The sequence below is a fragment of the Ziziphus jujuba genome, chromosome 2 (genome assembly GCF_031755915.1).
Source record: "Ziziphus jujuba cultivar Dongzao chromosome 2, ASM3175591v1".
In the NCBI taxonomy this organism is placed as follows: Eukaryota; Viridiplantae; Streptophyta; class Magnoliopsida; order Rosales; family Rhamnaceae; genus Ziziphus; species Ziziphus jujuba.
Window position 1 is genome coordinate 8,072,937 of NC_083380.1, and position 24,755 is coordinate 8,097,691.

The 24,755-nt window shown below is 33.5% G+C and overlaps 4 protein-coding genes and 1 pseudogene across 7 annotated transcripts; 3 read left to right on the forward strand and 2 right to left on the reverse strand.

The window, feature by feature from the left end:
- The first annotated feature begins 1,844 nt into the window (after positions 1–1,844).
- LOC107417966 (uncharacterized) lies at positions 1,845–5,588 on the forward strand. Of its 3 annotated transcripts, XM_048474565.2 has the most exons (6): positions 1,845–2,024; positions 2,289–2,383; positions 2,724–2,985; positions 3,108–3,304; positions 4,278–4,465; positions 5,008–5,588. In XM_048474565.2, the coding sequence occupies exons 2-6, from the start codon at positions 2,289–2,291 to the stop codon at positions 5,292–5,294; spliced, it is 1,029 nt and encodes a 342-aa protein (XP_048330522.1). In that variant the 5' UTR covers positions 1,845–2,024; the 3' UTR covers positions 5,295–5,588. The 3 variants fall into 3 exon arrangements, with proteins under 3 accessions (XP_048330522.1, XP_048330523.1, XP_048330521.1); XM_048474566.2 differs by lacking the exon at positions 1,845–2,024 and having other exon boundaries at positions 2,047–2,383; positions 2,681–2,985; XM_048474564.2 differs by lacking the exon at positions 1,845–2,024 and having other exon boundaries at positions 2,049–2,383.
- Positions 5,589–7,617: 2,029 nt separating this feature from the next.
- On the forward strand, positions 7,618–11,794 carry LOC107417973 (elongation factor 2). 2 transcript variants are annotated; one of them, XM_016026638.4, is made up of 4 exons: positions 7,618–7,766; positions 8,399–8,469; positions 8,567–8,654; positions 9,028–11,794. In XM_016026638.4, the coding sequence occupies exons 2-4, from the start codon at positions 8,467–8,469 to the stop codon at positions 11,466–11,468; spliced, it is 2,532 nt and encodes an 843-aa protein (XP_015882124.1). In that variant the 5' UTR covers positions 7,618–7,766; positions 8,399–8,466; the 3' UTR covers positions 11,469–11,794.
- LOC107417961 (putative glutamine amidotransferase GAT1_2.1) lies at positions 11,558–13,702 on the reverse strand (annotated as a pseudogene).
- A 1,660-nt stretch (positions 13,703–15,362) lies between these two features.
- LOC107417982 (KRR1 small subunit processome component homolog) lies at positions 15,363–18,878 on the reverse strand. Its single transcript, XM_048474133.2, has 12 exons — positions 18,486–18,878; positions 18,146–18,222; positions 17,845–17,955; positions 17,489–17,557; positions 17,287–17,343; positions 17,109–17,147; positions 16,875–16,979; positions 16,701–16,783; positions 16,523–16,601; positions 16,131–16,274; positions 15,934–16,005; positions 15,363–15,817 (listed from the first exon to the last, which is right to left on the reverse strand). Exons 1-12 carry the CDS (start codon positions 18,643–18,645, stop codon positions 15,701–15,703), a joined length of 1,113 nt encoding a protein of 370 aa, XP_048330090.2. The 5' UTR covers positions 18,646–18,878; the 3' UTR covers positions 15,363–15,700.
- Positions 18,879–19,152: 274 nt separating this feature from the next.
- On the forward strand, positions 19,153–20,837 carry LOC107417981 (protein WHAT'S THIS FACTOR 1 homolog, chloroplastic). The gene has a single exon (XM_016026645.4). It carries the CDS (start codon positions 19,576–19,578, stop codon positions 20,803–20,805), a length of 1,230 nt encoding a protein of 409 aa, XP_015882131.1. The 5' UTR covers positions 19,153–19,575; the 3' UTR covers positions 20,806–20,837.
- Positions 20,838–24,755: the final 3,918 nt, after the last annotated feature.

Genomic DNA, 24,755 nt, shown 5'->3' on the forward strand with positions numbered 1-24,755 from the left:
CCTATTTTTACTTTGAACAAAAATCTTTTTTTTTTATTAATATGTAATTAAAAAAATATCATATGATAATACCACGTGTTTCTAGAGAAATAGATATCCAAAAATCACGGCCAATAGCCACCGGATGCACCGCCTGCAGTGACGGTTTCCGGTGACCACGGCGGCTCATCGAGAAATCTATTTTCAGCCAATTTCCAGTTGCACCGCCTATTCATTTCTACTAATTCCGACCCCTTGAATCCAAATTTGAGGTTGGTTTCTTCCAACTCGCACAGCTTGTGAGATCCAAGAATCCAAAACCTAAGACCTTTCCGATGAGATTCCGACCAACCTGGGTCCGATCACCGGAAGGAGCACGTGTGGGTCGTGGGACTGATCCTGAGGAGGATCTTGATTGATACGCATGCTCAAGATGAGTGATCCACCTTCAAAATTATTTTTGGTGATTAATTATTTATTTTGTGTTAATTGATTATTTGGAAAAATATGTTTTGTGTGTTGGAGATTTAATAAAATTACTATCTAAATTTATGTTGCTAGTTTCTGATAATTTTTAGTATATGTTTTGGGACCAAAAATATATTTGGGAATTTTAAAGGAATTGTAGTTTTAAATTCTCTTAATCATTGTTATGTTATTATTTAATTCATTATGCATAATTGTATGAATTTAATTATGTGTGGATTTATGTGGTTTCAATACTATTTTTGGTATGGATTGATTCTTGGATTTGAAAGAAATTATCTCTTTTAAATTTATTATGCATTGAGATGAATTTAGAAAATCATTTTATGGTATCGGAAGATTTTGGATAAATATTTATACCATTGGATTTGGTGATGATGATTTAGAAAAGGATTGTGGAAAAACTTCTGAGGTTAAATGGATGGAATAAACCCAATGTTTTTATCCAAATATTGATTTTATGATTGTTAGACGCACTCATACAGTACTGATGTTCTGTACTAGATTTACATGGATATGATTAGTGCGTATGATTAGACCAGTGGACTTGAGGGCTGGCAGGGTATAATGCATTGTGAGCATCAACCACTTCTTCCATGGCCAGGTGACTGTTGATAGCATCGGCACGATGGGATGCCACAGTGACCGGATGCAGGTTCTTTCTTAACCTTCCCGTCAGACGGTATTTTGGGACGCTGAACACCATCGGACAGCATTGGTATATAATATGGTGCGTCAGAATATTTTGACATGATTTCTTAAATGAAAATATGTTTTAAAATCATATTTTAAAATTAATGGATTTAATTGTGGTCTTATTATTTAATTAATTGGTGTCTTTTATTTTATTTATTGCATGTTAATTGCATTTTATTTATTAATTAGTATCTTGTGATTATTTTGTTGATTTGATTCTTGATTGATTAATTTGATTTGCTCTAGATGCTTCTAATATGAATTTTAGTATTTATTTATTTATTTGTCGTGATCTTGTGTATCTCATGGTATTCCATTATAAATTCTATTAATTGTTATTCAATTATTCTCAAGGTAGTACAGTGTCTCCCTTCCATTGTTTTTTACTAGTTATATGCATCAAAATTTAAAAATGTTTTGGCTTGTGATTATAAGTCAAAGAAAGCAAAAAAAATGTTGGAAAAAAAAAAAGAAAAGAAAAAATGCAAATTGAAGCTACTTATGGGCCATTATGGCCTTGGTGGGTCCATTTAGGTGGGTATGTTCTACTCAAAAGTCCAATTTCTTCTCACAGAGGCCTATATCCCAATAAGAAACTCGACCCATAAATCATAATAGGCCCATTTTAGTTTAAAAAAATAAATAAATAAAAATATTATTAATTACCAAATAGAGACCCGAGCTGAAGAGAGGGGTTGATTCGCCTGGGTCAGGTCTCTGTTGTGAAGAGAAGACTTGAAGAAAGCGATACATACAGATTACAGAAGAAGAAGAAACCCTTTGAGGGCTTAGCACAGCTTTGAATCTCACTGCCTCTCATTTTGGTCCCTTTCTTCCTTTTTTTTTTTTTTTTTTCCCTCCCGGTAAGTTCTCTCAGACTGGATCTAATCCACGTACTTTCTTATTTTTTATATTACAAAGTTTCATAATTCCCTCACAAGTACTCTCTACATGGCCTTGGAATTAACGAATGCGTAATGTTTATGTAAAAATTTCAAATACCAAATACAATGAGGAACATGGGTTATGTTTGTCGTAATTATGTACATGTTTTAGATATGATTTTTGTTCTTTTGTTCCTTGTTTTTGTAATTTTTTTGAATTTGAACATGGCACTGTTTGAACAGATGTTGAACAAGTATTGGATTGCTTTGCTTGTGGTGGTTTTATGGGGTGTTGGTTGTATAGATGCCAGTGCGGGTGATGCCGATCCACGTTACAGGTATTTCTTTCTTTTCAGCTCCATTGTTCTTATTGTATCTGAATGATATTATATCTTTTCAGGTATTTGAATTTTAAGGGTCCTTTTGGATTTTTGGCTTCTGGGTTTCTTAGAGTGATATTTGAAGTATGATGCTTTATGGGTTTGTTGTAAAAGGTTCTTCAGTATGTTTACTTGTTATTTATTTATGAATTTTATGCCTTTTCTATTTAACTTTTTTATTTTGTTGAATTTCTGCAATATAAGATAATTATTTTTATTGCATTATCCAAAGTTGGTAATTCTTTTGCTGATTAGGTGTGCTGTTGGAATGGTTTTACACTGTCAATTTTTGTTTCAGAGTTTGTGTACGACAGTGTGAAGAAACTGGATGTGTAGGGGAAAGATGCTTTCCACATTGCAAATTTTCTTCGGATGGTGTTTCTGTTAATGGTCCATGGTACATGCAAGAACCTCTTTATTTGCGGTGGAAACAATGGGATTGCCAAAGTGATTGCCGATACAATTGTATGGTTGATAGAGAGAAAGAGAGAGAAGCTCTTGGTTATCCTCCTGTCAAATACCATGGTAAATGGCCATTTAAGCGTGTATATGGGATCCAGGTCTGATTCTTTAACTGCTATGCTTCATATGTACCTAGGAAGAAATATTTTTGGGATTAATTTTAGATGTGAACTTAATGTTCTGGTGTATATGGAATTTGACATGCCATCCTTCTGTTTAGGAACCTGTTTCTGTAGTCTTCTCTGCACTAAACCTTGCAATGCATTTTCATGGCTGGCTATCCTTTTTCATCCTTCTATACTATAAGTTGCCTTTGAAACAAGATAAGAAGACATACTATGAGTTTTCCGGTTTGTGGCATATCTATGGTCTCTTGGCAATGAACTCCTGGTTCTGGAGTGCTGTTTTCCATAGTCGGTAAGCTTCTCTCTGTATTTTTCTTCCCTATATATACAAAGAATACAAGTGTCCTCTGCTCTTTTTAAATATAGTCAAGTTTTCTGTCTAGTTATTTAATATAGAATGCGTACATGTATTAAGTGTACTTGTGGGTTTTGCATTCTCAAATTTTGCAATTTTTTTTTTTTTTCTTTGCCACTCCCACGCTAGGAAATAGATTTAGTTGCTGCTTTGACCCTATGGGTAGGTTCAAATTCTAGGTAGTAGTTGCCAATGTGTTTGGAAAGTGGAGACTGGGGTCCAATTAACGAAGGTTCTCACCTAGTAAATAGTTAAGTGGGGCTTGGCTAAGATACATTCAATATCATAGACATGCGCATGATATTTTCTTATCAAACAAACACCCATGACCTTTACGACTCACTTTTAGTTTAACATCCTGACATTCCAATGGGAAACTTGTAAAGTTATGTTTTTCATTTGGGTATACAAATATGTGATTTAAGAGTTGCAAACGTAATTTTGATTATCACGTGACATGATTTATTTAACAACTTTGTGTTTGTTGAATCAGTCTAGCATTATATGCACGATATTTTGTTACAATTAACTCTATTATATTCATTTCAACCAAAAAAAAAAAAAAAAAAAAGAGTCCATTATATTGTCTAGCCAGATGAGCTAAAGATTGCCCATGATTGAATGCAAATGGTTCATACGCTAAAATAATGTCAAGAGTCTTGTAAAAGTAAAATAAAGAAATTCTCATCCTAGTTATAGAATTTTCTGTCCTGATCCTGACTTGGTAACCAAGAAAATGAAGTAATGGGGATGTAATACTTCCCCAACCCCACCCCACTCTAGCGACAGAACATTTGGTCTTCTCAGCAGCTGAACATAGCTTAAAAGTTTTCTAGTTCTTACTATTTTCTTCTTGGGTGATTAATTATGCAGATATATTGCTTATTGTCTCTGTGTTATTTTACTGCAGAGATGTGGATTTGACAGAGAGATTAGACTACTCATCTGCAGTGGCACTACTTGGGTACTCACTTATTCTGGGCATACTAAGGAGTTTCAACATCAGGGATGAAGCTGCCAGAGTGATGGTTTCTGCCCCGCTACTTGCTTTTGTAACCACGCATATATTGTACCTAAACAACTATAAATTTGATTATGGTATGATTCCCACTTTATATCTTACATCTTTTTACAAGAACAATATATTTTCTAGTTGACTCTAAAATAAAGTTTTCTCATGAGTAGTGTATATTTTTTCTGTCTATTTTCTTAAACACTCTTAATATATTTTGAACCATATGTTATGTTATTTTAACTATCAACATAAAATTGTTTATTATATTAGCATAAAACTTTTTGCAAACAATTGCTGACTCTTTTTCGTTGGATTGATGAATAATGGTAAATGCATCTGTAATGATATTAATATTTATACACAAATATGTCTAGTTTTTATGTACACACAAATACACAAAGAAGAGGTCTACTTTTTGGTCATTATTTTAAGTTTGTAAATGTAGGCTTCATGACACCCTCTATATGACAACCTTGGTTTTTTCAGTTGATATATTATCATATACAGGCTTCATCTAGTTGATATATTAGTATCACTGGCATTGAAGTCTGCATTTTTTCATTAATGGATTGTTTGTGCTTGTGAGCTCTTCTTTAATCTGTTACTCTGTCGAAATTTTTTGCAGGGTGGAACATGATAGTGTGTGTTGCGATGGGTGTTGTCCAACTTGTGATTTGGGCAGTTTTTGCCGGCGTGACTCGCCATCCTTCTCGGTGGAAGTTGTGGGTGGTGGTGGTGGGAGGTGCCCTTGCCATGCTCCTAGAAATATATGACTTCCCACCTTATAAAGATCTTGTAGATGCACATGCTCTTTGGCATGCCACCACAATCCCATTGACCTATCTTTGGTGGAGTTTCATCAGAGATGATGCTGAATTCCGAACATCTCACCTCTTAAAGAAGGCAAAATAGTCTATTTCAAATGTAGTTACTGACCATACATTGTAAGCCTCGTCTCTCTGTCAGAGCCTTCCCATTATTTCATTTCCTTGTTCTTCGTTTTTATTTTTATTGCCCCCATAGAGAATGATTTGTTTTTATATTTTCCAATTGAGTTAGAAACTACTGCAACAGACTACCGTTCCTTTTTTTTTTTTTTTTTTGGGTAACAGATTTCCAATTCGGTGTAAATAAAAAAAAAAATAAAAAAGAAAAAGGACGTGGTGGGAATTTTGTCTTAATAGATTTCATGTACTTGTTCATATATTCAAATTTTGTAGTATTTATCATAAATTTATATTCTAAGAAAAATAATAAAATATAATATAGATGAACTCGATGCCATCCAAATCCAGTGGATTCATATCTTATATTTACGTGATCAAGGAGATTTTTTTTATGAATAATGAGACTGTAAAAGATCATTTTGGCCGATAAGAATTTAGTGATAGTGGGTGAGTATGAATAACATTAAAATTTGAAAATCATTTTGCATACTTAATATTTATCAAAATTATCTATTAATGTTTATTAAAATCTTTTATAAAAGTTTATAAAAATTCTCCATACTTTTATAAACTTTATAAAAATCAATAAATTATATAAAAGTTAGCAATTTAAAAATAAAAATTATAAGAGTCTTTTAAATTTTAAATTGAGTATACCTTTCAAATCTATATTTCAATGAATTATCTATTTTGATTTTTTATTTAATTTATTGAAAATTATTTATCAATATTGGCTAGGGAAAAGAGCGTCAAAAAATTAAATATATATTACAATGTTACAGAGGATAATATTGACTCACCTCTTTAGTTTTTGAACAATTTATCTAAATTACACCCTATCTAAAAAATTTTTTTCTATGACTCGAATATATATTAAAATGTTACGGAGGATAATATTGACTCACCTCCTTAGCTTTTGAACAATTTATCTAAATTACATCCTATTTAAAATCCTTCTATTTTTATAACTCGAATTTATACTCTTATAAATACAAATAAAGATGCTCAACCACTAGAATTAGTCCTCTTTATCTCATGTGCATAGCATTTAAATACGTTATATTTAACGGTTTATTGTCCAATATTAGTTTTTAGTCTAAGAAAATAAAAATAAAAGATTTAACACAATCGATCAGTGTTTTTGCTATTAATAAAAGTATCCAATATATTTTGTAAGGAAAACGCAATGGACATTGTTTTACTCTTTTAGCCTTTACTTTCAAAACTGGGCCTACTGGGATTACAATGTGAAAAAGGCTCACTTAGAGATGTTATGCTGTATTAATTTTGTGTTCAATTTGAATATATTATATTAAATTGTATTATATTGGATTTCAATATATTGTATCGAATTATATTGTATTAATATCATATATTTGTTTGGTGCTAGATCATATTATACCATAATTTTTTTGTAAACAAATATAATTTTATCAGGTCAAAATCTAATTTTCTTAAATAACTGCATCATTTAAAGTTACATAGTATTAATTAATAAAAATTAAAAAAAAAGTTTAAGATTAAATTATTAAAAATATTTAAATGAATTCTTTATAATTATTGAATTATAATAAATAATAAGTAGATAAAATTGATTTTTTATCATTATATATTAGTTATTTAAATAATTAAATTATCATTTAAAATAATTTTTACTTTGTTGTAAATATCCGATTCTCTAATTATAAATACGAATGGCTTACTAAATAAATCAACTTTATTCCATAATTAAATTTTATTATTATTAATGATTTTTTTGAAATAATTATTATTAATGATTAACAATAGTACTGTATTAAGTTTTCTAAAAGATAACATTCACAAAATTACCATGCAAATAATAATAATCATATAAATATATATAATATGTGTTTATGATATGGTCCGTATACTGAATTGTATAAAAATTAATATTTTTAAATATCAATTTTGATATGTTTATATAACAACCAGGTAAATATTATTGTTAAAAATATCGATTTTAGTACAGATTCATATATATATATATATATATATATATAAATGGACTGTATCATAAAAAAACATATATATATATATATATATATATATAAACCGAAAGCGTGAACCCATCATTTTATTTTTTCTTTTAAAAAAAAATTTTACGGCTAAAAGTTGTACACAATTGTTTAATATACTGTCTGGGGGGTTTCGTACATGGGGCAGCCGAACGCAGCCTTAAAGTCCAATAGAAGCCCAAGAGGGACTGAGAAAAAGCCCATAGGGCCCAAGAGGGGGGAAAAGAAAAACCCTAACGTACTATCTTTGAAAGGGAAAAAGCGATATCGTTAAGAAGCGCATATACCATTCATTCGCCGCACCTTTTATATAGAGGAGACCGAGTACGCTACTTTGTTTCTCTCTCTCACTAGGGCGCCTCTCTCTCTCTCTCTTTATCTCAGTGTCTGCGATTTTCCAGGTTTCATTCCCTCTCTTCCTCTCTTGTATTTGGTTAGACGTATAACCCTTTTTTTATTTTTCTAATTCCTTGAAAATCAAATTCTTTGGCTTTCCTTTTTTTTTTTTTTTTGGGGATTGATTTCGATTTGTTGGTATATAGATCTATCTGTTTTTCCAGATCTTCAATGATGCGGTGATTAGAAAAAAATTGATTTTTTTATTTTATTTTGTTTCTGTGAATAGGATTATAGTTGTGTTCAAGTTTGTTTGTTTTTTTTTTTATTTTTTTGGCTGGTTGTAAGTTTGATTGTAGCTTGAGTTTATTAGGCTTTGTTTTTATTTTTGATTTGATTTGTCATGTTGGTTGATAAAGATTTAAAAACTTGTGCTTCATTGTATATTTTGGATTGAAAATTTTAAGTTTTTTATTTTTTATTTTTTATTTTTATTTTTGTGGTTGGTTAGAAAATTAATATTCAAAATCACGTTTTGTCAGTGTATGTGGTTTTTCTGCTATTTTGTAGAATTTTTTTTTTGGTGGCCAAATGATTCAGTAGTTGGATATTCATTGATCGATTGGATTGTGGGATTTTTTTTTTAAAAAAATTTAAGTTATCTGAATGTTTTTGTTGTATTTTTATTTGTTTGCAGGTTTTTTTTTGTCCGAGGAGCGTCGTTGAATAAATAGTGATTATCTGTGACGTCTAAAACTAGTCAAGATGGTAAGTGCTTTGTATGAAAATTAATTTTAATGGGTACCTTGGCTGCTATGTTCTTTTCTTGATTGTAATGGGAAAAAATATTCTTGATATGGTACAGGTGAAGTTCACAGCTGAAGAGCTTAGACGTATTATGGACTTCAAGCATAACATCCGTAATATGTCTGTTATTGCGCATGTCGACCACGGTATGTAGTCATATGTTTAAATGTCGGATACAAATTTTCTATCAAGTTTCAGCATCTAGGTTTTTGGTGTCTCGAGGTGGTAGTAATGTGAAAGCATTAAACCTAGATTTCTGTTATGACTGTTTTATACTTTTGGGTAGTAATAATATCATTTGTATCCAGGCCTTGGAAGTAAGAGCTAATATAATATAATATGGTTTTCTGCTTTATTTAAAGTTTCTATTTCTGTTATAGCTGTTTTATACTCTCGTGTAGTAATAATATCATTTGTATCGAAGCTTTAGAAGTAAGAGCTAATATAATATTGGTCTTCTGCTTTATTTAAAGTTTCTATGGTGGTTCATGTTCTCATGTATATTCTTACACATCTCAGGGAAGTCAACCCTCACTGACTCTCTGGTGGCTGCCGCTGGTATCATTGCACAAGAAGTTGCTGGTGATGTCCGGATGACTGATACCCGTGCTGATGAGGCAGAACGTGGCATCACCATCAAGTCTACTGGTATTTCTCTCTACTATGAGATGACTGATGAAGCCTTGAAGAATTACAAAGGAGAGCGAAATGGGAATGAATACCTTATCAATCTCATCGATTCCCCCGGGCACGTCGACTTCTCATCAGAGGTTACAGCTGCTCTTCGTATCACTGATGGTGCACTTGTGGTTGTCGACTGTATTGAAGGTGTATGTGTCCAAACAGAAACTGTGCTCCGTCAGGCCCTTGGTGAAAGGATTAGGCCTGTGTTGACTGTTAACAAGATGGACAGGTGCTTCCTTGAGCTGCAGGTTGATGGAGAGGAAGCTTACCAAACTTTCCAGAGGGTCATTGAGAATGCTAACGTGATTATGGCCACATATGAAGATCCTCTCCTCGGTGATGTTCAGGTCTATCCTGAGAAGGGAACAGTGGCTTTCTCTGCTGGTTTGCATGGTTGGGCATTTACGCTTACCAACTTTGCCAAGATGTATGCCTCCAAGTTTGGAGTTGATGAGTCAAAGATGATGGAGCGACTATGGGGTGAGAACTTCTTTGACCCTGCCACCAAGAAATGGACCACCAAAAATACTGGTTCCCCTACCTGCAAACGTGGTTTTGTTCAGTTCTGCTACGAGCCAATCAAACAGATTATCAATACTTGTATGAATGATCAGAAAGATAAGCTCTGGCCAATGCTTCAGAAACTTGGTTGCACCATGAAGTCTGAAGAGAAAGATCTGATGGGCAAGGCATTGATGAAGCGTGTGATGCAGACATGGCTCCCAGCTAGCAATGCCCTCTTGGAAATGATGATATTTCATCTTCCACCTCCCTCAAAGGCTCAAAAGTATCGTGTTGAGAACTTGTATGAAGGTCCTCTTGATGATGCTTATGCCAATGCTATCAGGAACTGTGATCCAGATGGTCCTCTCATGCTTTATGTATCTAAGATGATTCCTGCTTCTGATAAAGGTAGGTTCTTTGCCTTTGGCCGTGTCTTTTCTGGCAGGGTCTCAACTGGTTTGAAGGTTAGGATCATGGGTCCCAACTATGTGCCTGGAGAGAAGAAAGATCTGTATGTCAAGAGTGTACAGAGAACAGTTATTTGGATGGGAAAGAGGCAAGAAACAGTGGAAGATGTTCCCTGTGGTAATACAGTTGCTATGGTTGGTTTGGATCAGTTCATCACCAAGAATGCTACTCTCACTAATGAGAAGGAAGTTGATGCACACCCAATCCGTGCTATGAAGTTCTCTGTCTCACCTGTTGTGCGTGTGGCTGTGCAGTGTAAGGTTGCATCTGACCTTCCAAAACTTGTTGAAGGCCTTAAACGTTTGGCCAAGTCTGACCCTATGGTGGTGTGTACCATTGAGGAATCTGGAGAGCACATTGTGGCTGGTGCTGGTGAACTCCACCTTGAGATCTGTTTGAAGGATTTGCAGGAAGACTTCATGGGTGGAGCTGAGATTATCAAGTCTGATCCTGTTGTGTCCTTCCGTGAGACTGTCCTTGAGAAGTCTTGCCGTACCGTGATGAGCAAGTCTCCTAACAAGCACAATCGTCTGTACATGGAAGCCCGACCACTGGAAGAGGGGCTTCCCGAGGCTATTGATGATGGCAAGATTGGTCCAAGGGATGATCCCAAGGTTCGTTCTAAGATTTTGTCAGAGGAGTTTGGTTGGGACAAGGATCTTGCCAAGAAAATCTGGTGTTTTGGCCCTGAGACTACTGGTCCTAACATGGTGGTTGATATGTGTAAGGGAGTTCAATACCTTAATGAAATTAAGGATTCTGTTGTTGCTGGGTTCCAATGGGCCTCAAAGGAAGGTGCCTTGGCTGAGGAAAACATGAGGGCCATCTGCTTTGAAGTCTGTGATGTGGTTCTTCACGCTGATGCGATCCATAGAGGTGGTGGTCAGATCATTCCAACTGCTAGAAGGGTTATCTATGCTTCCCAGCTTACTGCCAAGCCTAGGCTTCTTGAGCCCGTGTACTTGGTTGAAATCCAAGCTCCAGAGCAGGCACTTGGTGGCATTTACAGTGTTCTCAATCAGAAACGTGGTCATGTCTTTGAGGAAATGCAGAGGCCTGGTACCCCACTTTATAACATCAAGGCATACCTTCCGGTCATTGAATCGTTCGGTTTCTCCAGTACTTTGAGGGCTGCAACCTCTGGACAGGCTTTCCCTCAATGTGTGTTTGATCACTGGGATATGATGTCATCCGATCCATTGGAGCCTGGTTCACAGGCTTCTGCTTTGGTTGCAGATATCAGGAAGAGGAAGGGCTTGAAGGAACAGCCAACTCCTCTCTCTGAGTTCGAAGATAAGCTATAAGTAATTTCACCACACTTTTCAGGTCAATTGGATTTAAAGATTTGGTGATAGCGGAGAGAGAAACAAGAGATTGGGGGGGCACCACCACCGTTTTGTTTTTGTTCCAGTTTTACGTTTTATGTTTTTACTCGTTAGTTATTTTTGCAATATTTTTATTATGTAGCATTATCCTTCCAGAAAGTCGAGTCATGTTTGTCCAGTCTTTTAGGTGCATGCGTAAAACTATTATGACATTATTAAGTCTGATTATGTTTTGTTTTGTTATATGGGGTGTTTTCTAAACAATCAAACTTTTGAAGTAATGTCAGGTGCTGCATTGATTTTCATTTGCGTGCTATCTTTTTTTGGTAGTTTGCTATGTTTTAGGAATTTGAACAGGCCTTGCTTTTTTACCTCATATTATGGTTGTATGTCCCATTGAGGGGGATATTCATATTCCTAGATCTGTTTGCTCGGTGAAACAGGAAATTTTAACCCTATTGGAGACAAATATTTAGCTGATTGTAGATGTCTGGTCGACATCTTCCTCATGATATTTCTTGCCACCGTTTTTCTTCCTTTGTTTAACTTTATTCTTGCGGAGTAAGAATTTCTAACCGTTGCACCCACCTACATCAACCTCGTCTTTTGCTCAAAGCTTAAGTCCACCATCTGAAAAACCTAGATAATGGAGAAAGATTGAAATTTTGTGTTTTTCCATGAGAATTAATGGCGTAAATCGATAATATTTTCCATGAAAATTTACTCATTGTAGAAATTGTTAGCTAGGAATTATTTATGTCTGTATTATCTCAAGATATGCTGCTTTAGCTTTAATTCAAAGTTCTTTCCTTGTATTTAAACTCAAATGTCCATATTTGATGAAGTTTTACATGTTTTGGCACGTATATTGAGCTACTAACCTTTTCTCTGATAAGCATTCACGGCCTTCACAAATTCCTGTGTACGAAATATTCCATTAAACCTCAAAACGGGGTCAAGCTTTTTAGTTTACTAGAGTCAAGTTTTTTAGTTCACTAGAGTTAAAGATAAAGTCAAATATATAGATGTGTATATATATATATATATAAATATAAACCTGATAAACATGAGAGCATCCTGGATAATCAAAGTCATCTGAATCTATCTTTCTCATTCGTTCAGGATGAAATTGAAGTCCCACTAAAAACTTTCCCTCTTGAGCATTGTAAACATTTGGATCGTAAAATCCTTCGACCAAACCATCTGGAGCAAAGGCCATAGGAACAAAGCGTTTGGCTAGTTTCTTAACACCTTGATGGTGATAGCTATTCACCAAAATTTCCATACTTCCATGGTCCAAAGAATCCTTGAACCAGTGATGCAAAGGTGTGTTTTCCACCAAATTTATTGCATGTCGATGCCCATCATAGTTACCATAATCCATATGAACCACATTGTGATTTTGTGGACACGTTTTTGAGAGTTCTATTCCAATGTCTTGATAAAGGGTACCTCCGGAGACAATGTTAAGCATCTGTGAACCTCTGCAAATTCCGAGATAAGGTATCTCTCTTTCTAGGCAAAGCTTCACGAGTTTGAATTCGATCAAGTCCTTTTCTCTATCAATGGCAGTATAACTGGAATGCAACTTCGTGATCCCTTCAAGTTCTTGGGGTGAAAGAGTTGGTGCTTGAGTTTCATAAAGAGAAGGATGAACATCCTCTCCTTCACAAAGCAGAACACCAGAATAGGTTCAAAGCTTTCGAGCAACTTATGGATTCCCGAAACTCGTGGAACTATAACTGGAACTGCTTCATAACCTACTATTAGATCCAAATGATATTCACCTGTGTATAACATTGAACGAACTGGCTCAAATAAAAAAGTTGTATTTGTATATATTTTGTGATTAAAGCTGATATTAAACAGTGACAATCAAACCAGAACAGAGATGAGAAGAAATAATATATCATACCCACAAAATCTATGAACTTGTTCTTTCGCAAACTTCTTCTGGATACAATAAGAACACGAGGTTGGATCTGGGATTGAGGATTGCCTGGATTGGCAGGCATGGTTGAGAAACAATACATTATAGCTGGTAAAACTTAGTTCTTCCACAGATGAAAAAAGGAAACCTACAAACTAAAGCTTCTCTAGCTTTCTACTGATGAAGTTGCATGGCTTAATTCCCTCGCACACTATTTATAGAAAACAAGAAATTGGGTACCAAGTTTTTCTATTACAAAATTATAGAAGTTCCAAGTTTTCCGGGTTTTTTTTTTGCTGCTGCTACTATTTTAAGTACACAAACAGATTTTATAATTGATTTTATTGAGAAATAGGAGATGGATAAAGACAACGTCTATCAGCTCAAACTACTAATATAGAATCATTTTTATGTGTTGTGCCAAAAATTTGCAAATTGCAAACACAGTCCGATTTGGACACAGACTAGTTAATTAGTAGGCCGAACAAACTTAGAGGTAATTGGTAATAATAATAAGAGTTCAATGACCTAATTAATATTCTGATCAAGATATTGAGCCTCCACGTGTAAAAGAATTATAAAAAAACCCAATTTTTGTCAACGTGCAAGAGTCAAACTTTTTGGTATGGTTTTCATTATGCAGTCCAATTTCTTCTTTGACGTATCCATTCTCAGTACTAAACGAATTCCACTTTTTCTTTTTTTTTTTTTTTGGCCTAATTAGGACAGAGAAGGCAAAAACATGCGTTCGCATTTTTTTTTTCTATTTTTAATAAAAAATAAAAGAAATGAAATTAAAAAGCATGAGTACCACAAACAAATTAAGTATCATTATCTGTTGGTTCTTTTTTGCTTTAATTTAGTAACTGATATCAGATTCATTTTCCGAAAGAAGAAAAACAGTATGAGATAAGATGCTGTAGAAAATATATAATCTGAATACACATGGTGGTTTATGTACATTTATAATTTAAAAAAAAAAAAAATTGCTTTCATGTATATTTCATTTTTTTCATATATCTAAAGATTTAATGACAGATTACATCAACAAAAGTGACAACATAGTTGAAAGTTGAAAATTATGGCCTAATGGGTTTTTTTTTTTTTTTTTTGACAAGAATTTTAACTAAAAGATAAAATCCTTCTGATAGCTGATGAGAATGATTGCTTTCTCTCTTTTACAATAGAATGATAAGTTTCTATTTGAAAAATGGAATTTATATTAACAGTTATATAGATATTACCAAAAAAAAAAAATGGGAATAAATGCATATCTGTGATTGAAATATGTTACAAAATATCTAGGAGAAAATGACAGATCTTAAAATCTTTGAATTTTCAACATATAGTGTTAGTGCAGCATGAAAGCATATAGAATTGATAGGTAAAGTTGGAGTTCTTCTTCTTCTTCTTTTTATAATTTCTGTTCATATAACAAATTAAACGGAGTGCGGTTTGCTCCTCTAGGAATTGAAAGTTCGATGTATAAATTATGTTTTGGGTCTCGGAATCTTTCAAGAATGTACAAATTTTAGAAGAATTATGATTTCAATGAAGTTATTACGAACTTCATTCTATATGCAAGTCAGTTTCCATTCAAATATGATACTTGATGTTCCTACCAGAAAGCAATGTAAAATGATATCTAAATTCAACTGGGAAAAGACACTTGTTAATCAAACAATAACATCTTCATCAACTATGAAATTATGTTTACAAATGTGAGAAGTATCATGTAACTTCTACATCTTACTTCCCTAATTTATAAAGCAAATATGCCTAACAATTTAAACATTTAGATTATTTCTTTGAAACAAGACTAGTTTAATCCAACGTATTTTGCTTCCCTAATTATGGAAAAAAAACCGCTTAAAGAATACAATCCAAGTCTATGCTAACTAGCCATGCAAGGTGTATGCTTTATCAGGAAAAAGTCGAATAAATTTTTGTTCTTTTTTGGGATCATTAATCCCACTTTGATGCCGAAAATCTGGTATTAAATAATCAATTTGGAAGTAGTTTACCCTTGGGGAACATCCTTGTGGTTGTGGATTGTCTCTCAATCCAAAAGGGCTAAAAATTAAAAATAAAAATAAAAAAAATTGTACAGCTTTCACGTTACAGATATGAAAATTTGGTATTTAATGATCAATTTGAAAGTAATCTTGCCTTGTGATTGTGGATTGCCTCTCCATTCCCCCACCCAAAAAAAAAGGAACCTAATTCCCCCAATGTCTTATCAAAATTTCTCATTGAAAAAACCTACATTAACCAATCCATATTAAGACTTCGAGTGCTTAGATTTCTTTTTTGGAGGTTTCTGTCCAGATTGTGCTAGATATTCTTCTGCATTGATGTTCTCAATCAGCTTTTGCTTCCCAAACTTCTTGGCCTTTTCCTGCAGGAGGATCAAGGGATGCAAATGTTTACCTTGTCTAATAGGAGCATGTACCAAATTTTAAAGCCATGTCTAATGGAAATTAGTCATTAACCAGAATGACATCCTCTATTTACCTTTACGGACAGAGCCATGGCCGTCACATCATCGTTGTCATTATCAACATTGTTATCCTGCTTTACAGGCTCCTGAAACAAAAAGGCCAAATTTTAAAAAAGATAAATATCAAGGTTAATAGAAAGAGAAAAGCACATGTCATAAAAAATAATAATAATAATAATAAATAAATGATAAAAAGGTTCGATAAAAATACCTTGGGTGGAATAAATACAGCTTCTCTTTTTCTTTTGCTTTCAGCAGTTTTTTCAGCCTGTTTCTCCTGCTTTTCCTGCCACTTCTTTGCTGATTTTATTTTTTCACTCAAGAAGTATTCTCCAGTTTCCAGTTCAATGTCAACCTGTATATATCACTCAAACACAACTATATTTTTAGGATTTTATCATTTTACTAGAAAAATTTATAAAACAGATATAATAAACACTAACAAATATAAAGACTAGAGAACACAAGAAATTCAAATAAGTAAGATACAAAATATTTTGTATAAAACTTGGAAAGGATAAAGTTACCAAAATAGAAGCAATATAAACAAGCAAAATTCTTTCAAAAATAAAAATATGCCACAGACGAGAAGCAATTACTAACCTTACTAGGTGGTTGAGGAGGAGGAAATGGTGTATATGGTTTCTTCTCTTTACTAAATTTCCGTCGCTGAACATTTTTCCTGAAAGAGAAAATGAAAGGAAAATATATACATAGATTATTAAAAGCAAATAATTACAGGGATTCATAGTCTCACAGACAAATGAGGTAGAAGATATACTTCTTGAATTTTGGCAGAAACCTTTCCCAATTCTCATCTTTCAAAGATGGATTATTTGCGAGTTCTTTCTTCAACATGAGAATCTACATATTAGAGAGGGAGAGGGAGATAAGTGTGTGAGAGGGAGAGAATATAGGATTCAATAATAGAAGATATCAAAGATTACAATATTACCTTGATATGTAATACAGGGTGCATTATATTCAGAATGCAGTCTTCCACAATCTTCCTGACTTGCTTTAAACCTTTAAATGAACCCATGGCAGCAACAGTGTTTCCCTAGTTATATACAAGCAAAATGAATAATCATTTCTGTTTCTAATCTCCGGTTCACCAAGCTGTTGGAGAACCAAGAAAATGCACAACATAACCATCAAAATCAAACGAAAAATAAAATTGAATACTTACTTGAACCAGAATATAGCAGCCAGTCACTATTTCAAGTGCCTGCAGCCAAACAGAATTTCAGAAAATTCGGTACAAAGAAAGGATGCATGTCACAACAGACATTATCAGAGAGTCCTAAAATATAGTTTTCTAATTCAAAACAATTGCTAAAATATCACAACTAAAACCCTAGATGCACCTTCAACGTTTCAGCATTAGCACCTATTAGACGTTGCCTTCGTTTAACGAATCGTTCCTGCATATACAATTAAGCTAACATCCATTAGGTACTAGAACATAAATTGCATAAAGTATTTTAATAATTCGGGCATCTTTGGCATGGCAAAAGTTCAACCAGCAGAATATTCCACCAAAACCGCTAATAATTTATCCATACACACCTGGTTTCTGACTAAGTTTCCAATCTTGATGATGTCACATTGCATGTCATCATTCAGTACTTTTATTGCCTGAAATAAAAATGTGGTAAATAGGGTCAAATCAGGAAATATGAGCTTCAAATTAGGTTGTTAGAAAATCAACACAATGTAAGAAATATTCAAAAACTATCCGTTCTGCAGCCATTTTATTGTCAAGCTGTTGTTAATAGATATTAAACTATGGTGAAAGATTAAAATAATAATATTAATAATAATAATCATATTAATAATACTTTACTAACTCACTAACTATTTCATAATGTCCATACTTAGATAAAGAAGTGTTAGCATAAAGCAAACAATTTACAAACGAGTACCTGAAGAGCAGGAACACTTCTTGCCAAAAGCTTGATGAGATCTCTAGCTTTGACAATAATATAGGGGTCCCTAGTCTTTCTAGTAGTTGACACCGTCATCGAACCAACAACCTTAAAAGCATTATTAAAAGCATATAAGTTAAGATTTTGCATCAAATTATTCCATTCCAAAAATGAAATAAAAAATGATAAAAATAAAATAAAAACAATGCAATTAACTTTGATATAAAATCAAATTAACCCAACTGATCATTCAGGAGGAAATTTCAAACTTTCTTAAATAGCATTGGCAATGACTTACCAAATCTAATTCGCACGAAATGCCATACTCCTTCAATGCAGATTTGACAATTGGCCAAGCTTCTTGCAAATATTTCTCTGGACAAGGTAATTCAAACGGTCAAAAAGACTATAATATCAACAAGACCTAGCGAATTTACATTAAGCACGTAATGCTAATTTTTTTTGATAATCTATGTTAGTATTATTAACCCACTAATACACACTATGAATCACTCGGAATAATCGCAAAAGCTTTTATTTTTCCCGCCTACCCAGATTTTCTCAGCAGCCAAACAACCAAATAAGTATAAAAAAAATAAAAAAATAAAAAAAGGGGTACTGAAGCGGGGAAAAGAAACCTCTATATGAAGGGAAAAGGGTAGAGAAGGAAGTGACTTCAAGCATGCCTCCTTCGTTCCAAGAGGGATCGAACTTCTCGATTTTCCAGCGATCGATGTTAGGGTCTTCGTCCCATGGCTTCGGCTTGTCGTGCTTCCCTTTGTGCTTCCAGCCCTCCATTCTCTCTTTCTCGCTGCTGCTTTTTTTTGCTCAGTCCAATGTCGTCTAAACCTCTAGATAGAGAGTATAGGGGTTTAAGGAATCGCAAAGCTCCGATTTTTACTTTTAATTTTTTTATTATTAAGAGAAGGAAAGAGGAATTTGACTCAGTGACCTTATATTCTTACAGTAATGGCGTCTAGTTAGTGTCTAGATGTTTCGGCTAATTGGCTGCGAATTTTCTTTTGAGGGTTTTGCCCCCATTATATATAAGAAAATTTTAAATAATAATAAAAGAACAACAAAAATATAAAATTGTAATTTTCTTTATGAAAATTTAATTTTTTTAGATTAATAATTATAATATTTTTAATAAAAACTACCTTGGTTTTGCTTTAGAAATATATTTTCAATTAAAAAAAATCTTCTACATTAAAAATAGGTGATTGAAATAATTGAATTATATCAAATTCCTTTTTTTTAAAAAAAAAAATTGTTGGGTTGAATTGAACAACGAAATGTCATTTTTCAAAATCTTTTAATATTATTTTTTTAAAAAAATCTTTTGCTTTATTCACTTGATTTAGATTTGGATCATAAATGTTTGTTAAATTACAATTTTTATTCTTTTTTTTTTTTTTAAACGTTAAAATATTAAATTACCAAACAAAACCCATTTGTGGATTCATTCACTACGATCTCCAAAAGCGTAGTTTTTGAGTTTAGTGGAAGTAAAACACAAAACTTTGGTCAGCTTTTTGCAGAGAAAAAAGAGCGAATCGGACTATTTGCCGTTTCGACCTCCGATTCGTTCGTGATGGTACAGAAATCCATGTAAGTTATACACTTGTCAAATTGTATGCCATGTATGGGTCCTAGATTGGGTATCGAAAACTTTGCACGCCAAGTGTTTGATGGTTGTTTCCTACGTGAATTACCTGCTCGTGCAAAATGCAGAGGAGATTTGGGTTCTTGGGATTACACCAATCTCTCAAATCGTCTACTCTCTACCAGACAACAATGGATTCGTGGTCATCACCAGACCCATATCAGAAATCAGCTTCTATGTTGGTCCCGGTGAAGTACAAATGCAGTGGAGGGAGAAGACCCAAGAAGAAAATATACCATAGAGTTCATGAACTGGACAAAGTCATGGACTTGCGGAAGAAGCCATCATTAATCTTACAGCTTAAGTCCATTATCCAATCACAGAAGCATCAATCTCTTCTTCTTAGGGACCTTGAAAAAGAAGTTGGGTTTGTTCAGAAATGGAATTTCATGGCTGTAATTGAGAAGTACCCTTCAATATTCCATGTTGGTGGGGGTAACAGAGCACCTCCTTATGTTAAGCTAACGGGAAAAGCTGAAAAGGTTGCCAGAGAAGAAGCTGAAGCTAAGGAGTTGATGGAACCCATTCTCGTTAAGAACTTAAGGAAGTTGTTAATGATGTCTGTTGACTGCCGGCTTCCTCTTGAAAAGATTGAATTTATTGAATCTGAATTGGGTTTGCCGGATGACTTTGAGAAGTCATTGATACCAAAGTACCCGGAGTACTTTTCCGTGAAGGATTTCAATGGAAAAGCTTATCTTCATTTGGAAAATTGGGATTCTTCACTAGCTGTCACTGCCCGTGAGGAAAGATTAGCACTTGAAGGGATTCTGGCTTCTGATGGACTGTCGAAGAAGGTTAGAATATCAAAAGATGGTAATTATCAAGGTCCATATGCGTTTAAAATGAATTTTCCTGCTGGTTTTAGACCAAATGTAGGTTATCTAGAGCAACTTCAAAGGTGGCAGAAAATGGAAGTCCCTTCACCATATTTGAACGCGAGGAGATTTGAAATCGCTGACCCTAAAGCAAGAAAGAGAGTGGTGGCAGTGCTTCATGAGCTCCTAAGTTTGACAATGGAGAAAAGGATGACATCTGCTCAACTGGACTTATTTCATTCAGAGTATCTATTACCATCTAAACTGCTGCTCTGTTTGATAAAGCATCATGGAATATTTTACATTACTAACAAAGGTGCAAGGAGTACTGTGTTCCTTAAAGAAGCTTATGATGGGTCAAATTTGATAGAGAAGTGTCCCATGTTGTTGTTCGATAGTAAATTTGTAGCACTAAGTGGTAGGGGAGAGATAACTTCATGTAATGATATGCCTTCATCAAAGATTGTTTCCTGAAAATTTCTGTTTTGGTTATTATTTCAAACTTGAGATTGTAGCTTTTGATGCTCTGCATCTCTTTGTCTACCGGTTAGAAAGAAGATGAAATGAATTTATTTCAGAAAGATAGAATACACAAATTAAATATATCAGACATGTTCTCATTATGCCTGCTGAAAACTACTCAAAGAAGAACCAGAAAGATCCGTACAGCCAACCTTCAATACTGTAGGATCTATCTCTCTGTGGGGATTAATGATACAAGGTTTTTGCCATCTAACAAATAGCTTATCCACAGATTACTTGAAGAAAAAGGACTACCAGAGAAACGGAACCAGAAATGATTCAATAATCTATTTATTTTTGATTGGTTTGTAGTTCTACAAACTAACTATTACTATTCAATTTTTTACTTCCCATGGTAAGAACGGTACTAATCTTGTCATGCACCAAGTTTTGGAAGTTGTAACAAGTCCAGTGCGAAATTCTTAAGTTTTGGAAGTTGTAACAAGTCCAATGCAAAATTCTTATCCGTCAAGTTTTCTACTCTTCAGGGCTAACAGAAATAGAAGATGTCTCCAATATCATTTTCAAAGTGTGGTTTGGCTGAGAAGGATTTTAGCTGATTTCTATAGCAGGTCTTGACAATTGATGGTAATTGGGCTCTCTTCTGGAATTTGAACTCACTGTTACAGAATCCAACCCTTGTTTCCTTTAAGATTGCTTAGCTCTATATATGGGCCTTGCATGGTGTGTGACAAGTCCAATCATACAATGTATAAAAACTTATAATAATTGATGAACAAAGAGGCTTGTTATATGATTATTTGTTTCTGTACCTTTTATTTGGACTACTTAAAAACATGGTCATTTGTTTTTGTGCATCAGACTCTATAGAACAATATCAAATTCTGTAATTAAAACTTTAGCAAAAATATTAATCGTAAAGAATACGGTTACCAGTTTTTGACTGTAGAGCTTGATTTAGGCTCTTTGGCAACAATATGATTACTGTAATCAGAGCACTTGACCAGTGTCTCTCTTCAGTTGTTATATCCAGTTGCTAATGAATGATTGGCTTTAGAGACTTGCATGTTAGGTTTCTCTCAGCCATGCCATCATTTCTCTTTTGAAAGACAACCTAAATTCACAATATCTCAAACAAGATATTTTTATCATTTGTTCTGTAGTCCTGGGACTTCTTTTCTAAATTAGATTTGTCTACTGACAGAACATGATATTGAACTTCAGTTTTTATCCTGATGGAATCGATTTGGTTTATATTTGGAATAATTAAGCATAGTTTTCTGTTTTGATTAACTAACAACTTAGATATGAGTTCTCTTATATGCCATTGGATGGCTAAAGCAAGTTCAGAGTTACATGTAATGAAATCATCGATATCAGTTTCTTATCCACCAAAGTACTAACGTCCCCCGTTCTGGGGATTGAGAACATGACACAGAACCAGGTTGATTACAAGATTGTTATGACATGTGAAACAATGTGCATCCATATTTGGTTTCATTAAGAAACAAAAATGTTCATTCTTGTTAATAAATTACATACAACCCTTTGCCACTATTCAAATTTCATACCATATAGTGTTTCTTATTCTTTCTACAAATTTATATTTAGTTAAGTTTACATACTTAACATGACTCAAAACCATGATAGGTATACTTTAATGCAGCATATATTCTGCTTGGTGTCCCACTTTTTCTTGAACTTTATTGTAAATTTTTACACTCAATGATTGGTGAATGGTGCATATTGTGTTGGAGAAACACTTCTCATCTTAATATGTTTTCTATTTGATCGAATTTCAGGATATTTCAGTAACACTTCGATTTCTTTTTACTTGATTGCAGAGGTGAACTGGTATTCCATTATAGTAGGACCCCCGGAATCTGACTAGAAAATGTTAGGCACATAGCCTCTCCCATCAAAATAAGAACTTTCACTTCAGTACTAGCCACTTTATCTGCATCGCGATCAAAATGTCATCATGAAATAGTTTGCCTTCTCTCATAAGTGGACTTATATATTAAATTCTATATATACATATATATCATATATTCCCAGTCAACTTTAATAGTTAAAGATAAGAATTTGGATTTCTCAATTGTCATCAGTGTGCCTTTTGGGTGAGAATGCTTTTTCAGGATCTCAAGAACTTCTGCAATATGTGGTTCATTGATTACTCATTTTATTACCTTAAAATATGTTAGAACTTACATTTCAAATCAAAGATATATATTGAGACTAAGACTTGAAAATTAGTTAGGAATTCACAAATCAGAGAAAAAAGTTTTACCAGCACTTTTTTCTTTGGTACACTTTTTAAGAGTAATGATAACTCAAAACAATCCACCATTCCATTTTGCCCACACATAATAATGGCAAATGAGTGGTTTTGAATGACTTTTTTTGGGGTTTTATCTTAGTGGGCAACTGTTTGAATTTTAATATGCTTAAAATTAAAGCCTACTATATATGTGGCAGATCATATAGCACACACACTCAAAGATTTGTACTCTCCCTTTTATCCCAAATCTCATTTTATATAAAAGGTTAAAGGACACATGTTAGAAAAGAATTTTGGTTTCCTCTCTTTTTTTTTTCTTCAAGAAATTGGAATGCAGGATGAGTAGTAACCCACTAAAAATGACTCTTTTTCCAGGAATTTTCCTCATTTTCTTTGGAGCTCCTTTTACTATCTTTGATTGGCTTTTCAGGACCTTCCAGAGAAGCTCTATTTTATCGGCTATGCGTTTTTGGTTTTTCTATAATTCAATCTATATTCTAATTCACATTTGGACAAAGAATATATCTCTGTAGCAAATACAGACCAACATGGACATTTTCCAGTGCTTTTAGGGATGCCTATACTTACAACTTCACTGTGCTTTGCACAAATATTTTGTGCTTTCATGCAGAGCCAAGTATATTTTGGTACCATAATTTATTGTCAAACTTTTGCGCCCACTTTAGCCAAGTATATGTATATATTCTTTTTTGCAGTTTTTTGCTGCCAAAAACAATCCCCAGTAACTATCAAAAAAAAAAATGCCCAATGTGAAATTAACGAAAGAATTATGAGTAAGTCAGTGAATCCAAGCAGAAAATATAGAATGATTTTGAAGCAAGTTATTTATGCTAATTTTAATCGTCTTTTTTGGATTTCATGATTCTGGAAATGAGAAATTGATCTCAGAAACAAAAACCAAAACGGACCTTGGTAATATTTAAAGATGTACTTAAAAAACTTATAATCACAGAGATTAATAAGGAAAGCTATAAGAACATGTTTGAAGAAAAATAAACAAATAAACAAAATCTATATATATATATGTATATTGTAATTTTCACCAGTAAACTTCATTATCATAAAATATCTTTTACTAGATATTATTGTTAATATTTTTTTATCCTTTTTGTGCTCGAATATCTTTTAGTAGTTTGAAACAACTCCATTATAAATGGACCATGTTTGATGTCTAGTATGTTGTATGACATGGTAGGGACATATCTAGTCTGTGCAATCACTATCTATTCATCATGAACTAAAAAGTTAGATTTGATGAAAAAACAAGGGTCATTATTTCATTGACAGGGTTTTGTAGTTATATATTATATATTATAGTTACAGTTCATAGTGGAGCCCTATATTAGGCCCAATTTATTAACTTGGTCCTGTAATGTTGTTTCATAGGGCCCATTTTGTTTTGTCAAAATTGGGGTATTTTCTCATAACAGCTCCCAACCCATTAAGAAAAAGAAAGCAACTTGGCAATTCCAACCTCCTATTCTGCGAGAGAGATTTAAATTTTGGCAGCAGCACCATCAATGGTGTTGTTGCCTAATTCAACTTTCAAAAGGTGAAGAGTTTAGAGTCAAGTGGTGTATCTATTATGATTTATGGATAAGTGGGAGGCATTGAATTTAAATCAATGGAAAGAACCAAA

Bases quoted from the DNA above. Each gene is read 5' to 3' on its own strand.
- LOC107417973 (XM_016026638.4), top strand. The intron at 8,655-9,027 runs GTATGTAGTCAT...TACACATCTCAG, and splicing joins TATTGCGCATGTCGACCACG to GGAAGTCAACCCTCACTGAC.
- LOC107417966 (XM_048474564.2), top strand. From the start codon at position 2,172: ATGAGGAACATGGGTTATGTTTGTCGTAATTATGTACATGTTTTAGAT. The intron at 2,986-3,107 runs GTCTGATTCTTT...CCTTCTGTTTAG, and splicing joins AGCGTGTATATGGGATCCAG to GAACCTGTTTCTGTAGTCTT. The intron at 4,466-5,007 runs GTATGATTCCCA...AATTTTTTGCAG, and splicing joins CAACTATAAATTTGATTATG to GGTGGAACATGATAGTGTGT.
- LOC107417981 (XM_016026645.4), top strand. From the start codon at position 19,576: ATGCAGAGGAGATTTGGGTTCTTGGGATTACACCAATCTCTCAAATCG.
- LOC107417982 (XM_048474133.2), bottom strand. From the start codon at position 18,645: ATGGAGGGCTGGAAGCACAAAGGGAAGCACGACAAGCCGAAGCCATGG. The intron at 17,956-18,145 runs GTAAGTCATTGC...AATGCTTTTAAG, and splicing joins TTTCGTGCGAATTAGATTTG to GTTGTTGGTTCGATGACGGT. The intron at 17,344-17,488 runs GTGTGTATGGAT...TTGTATATGCAG, and splicing joins GAAACTTAGTCAGAAACCAG to GAACGATTCGTTAAACGAAG.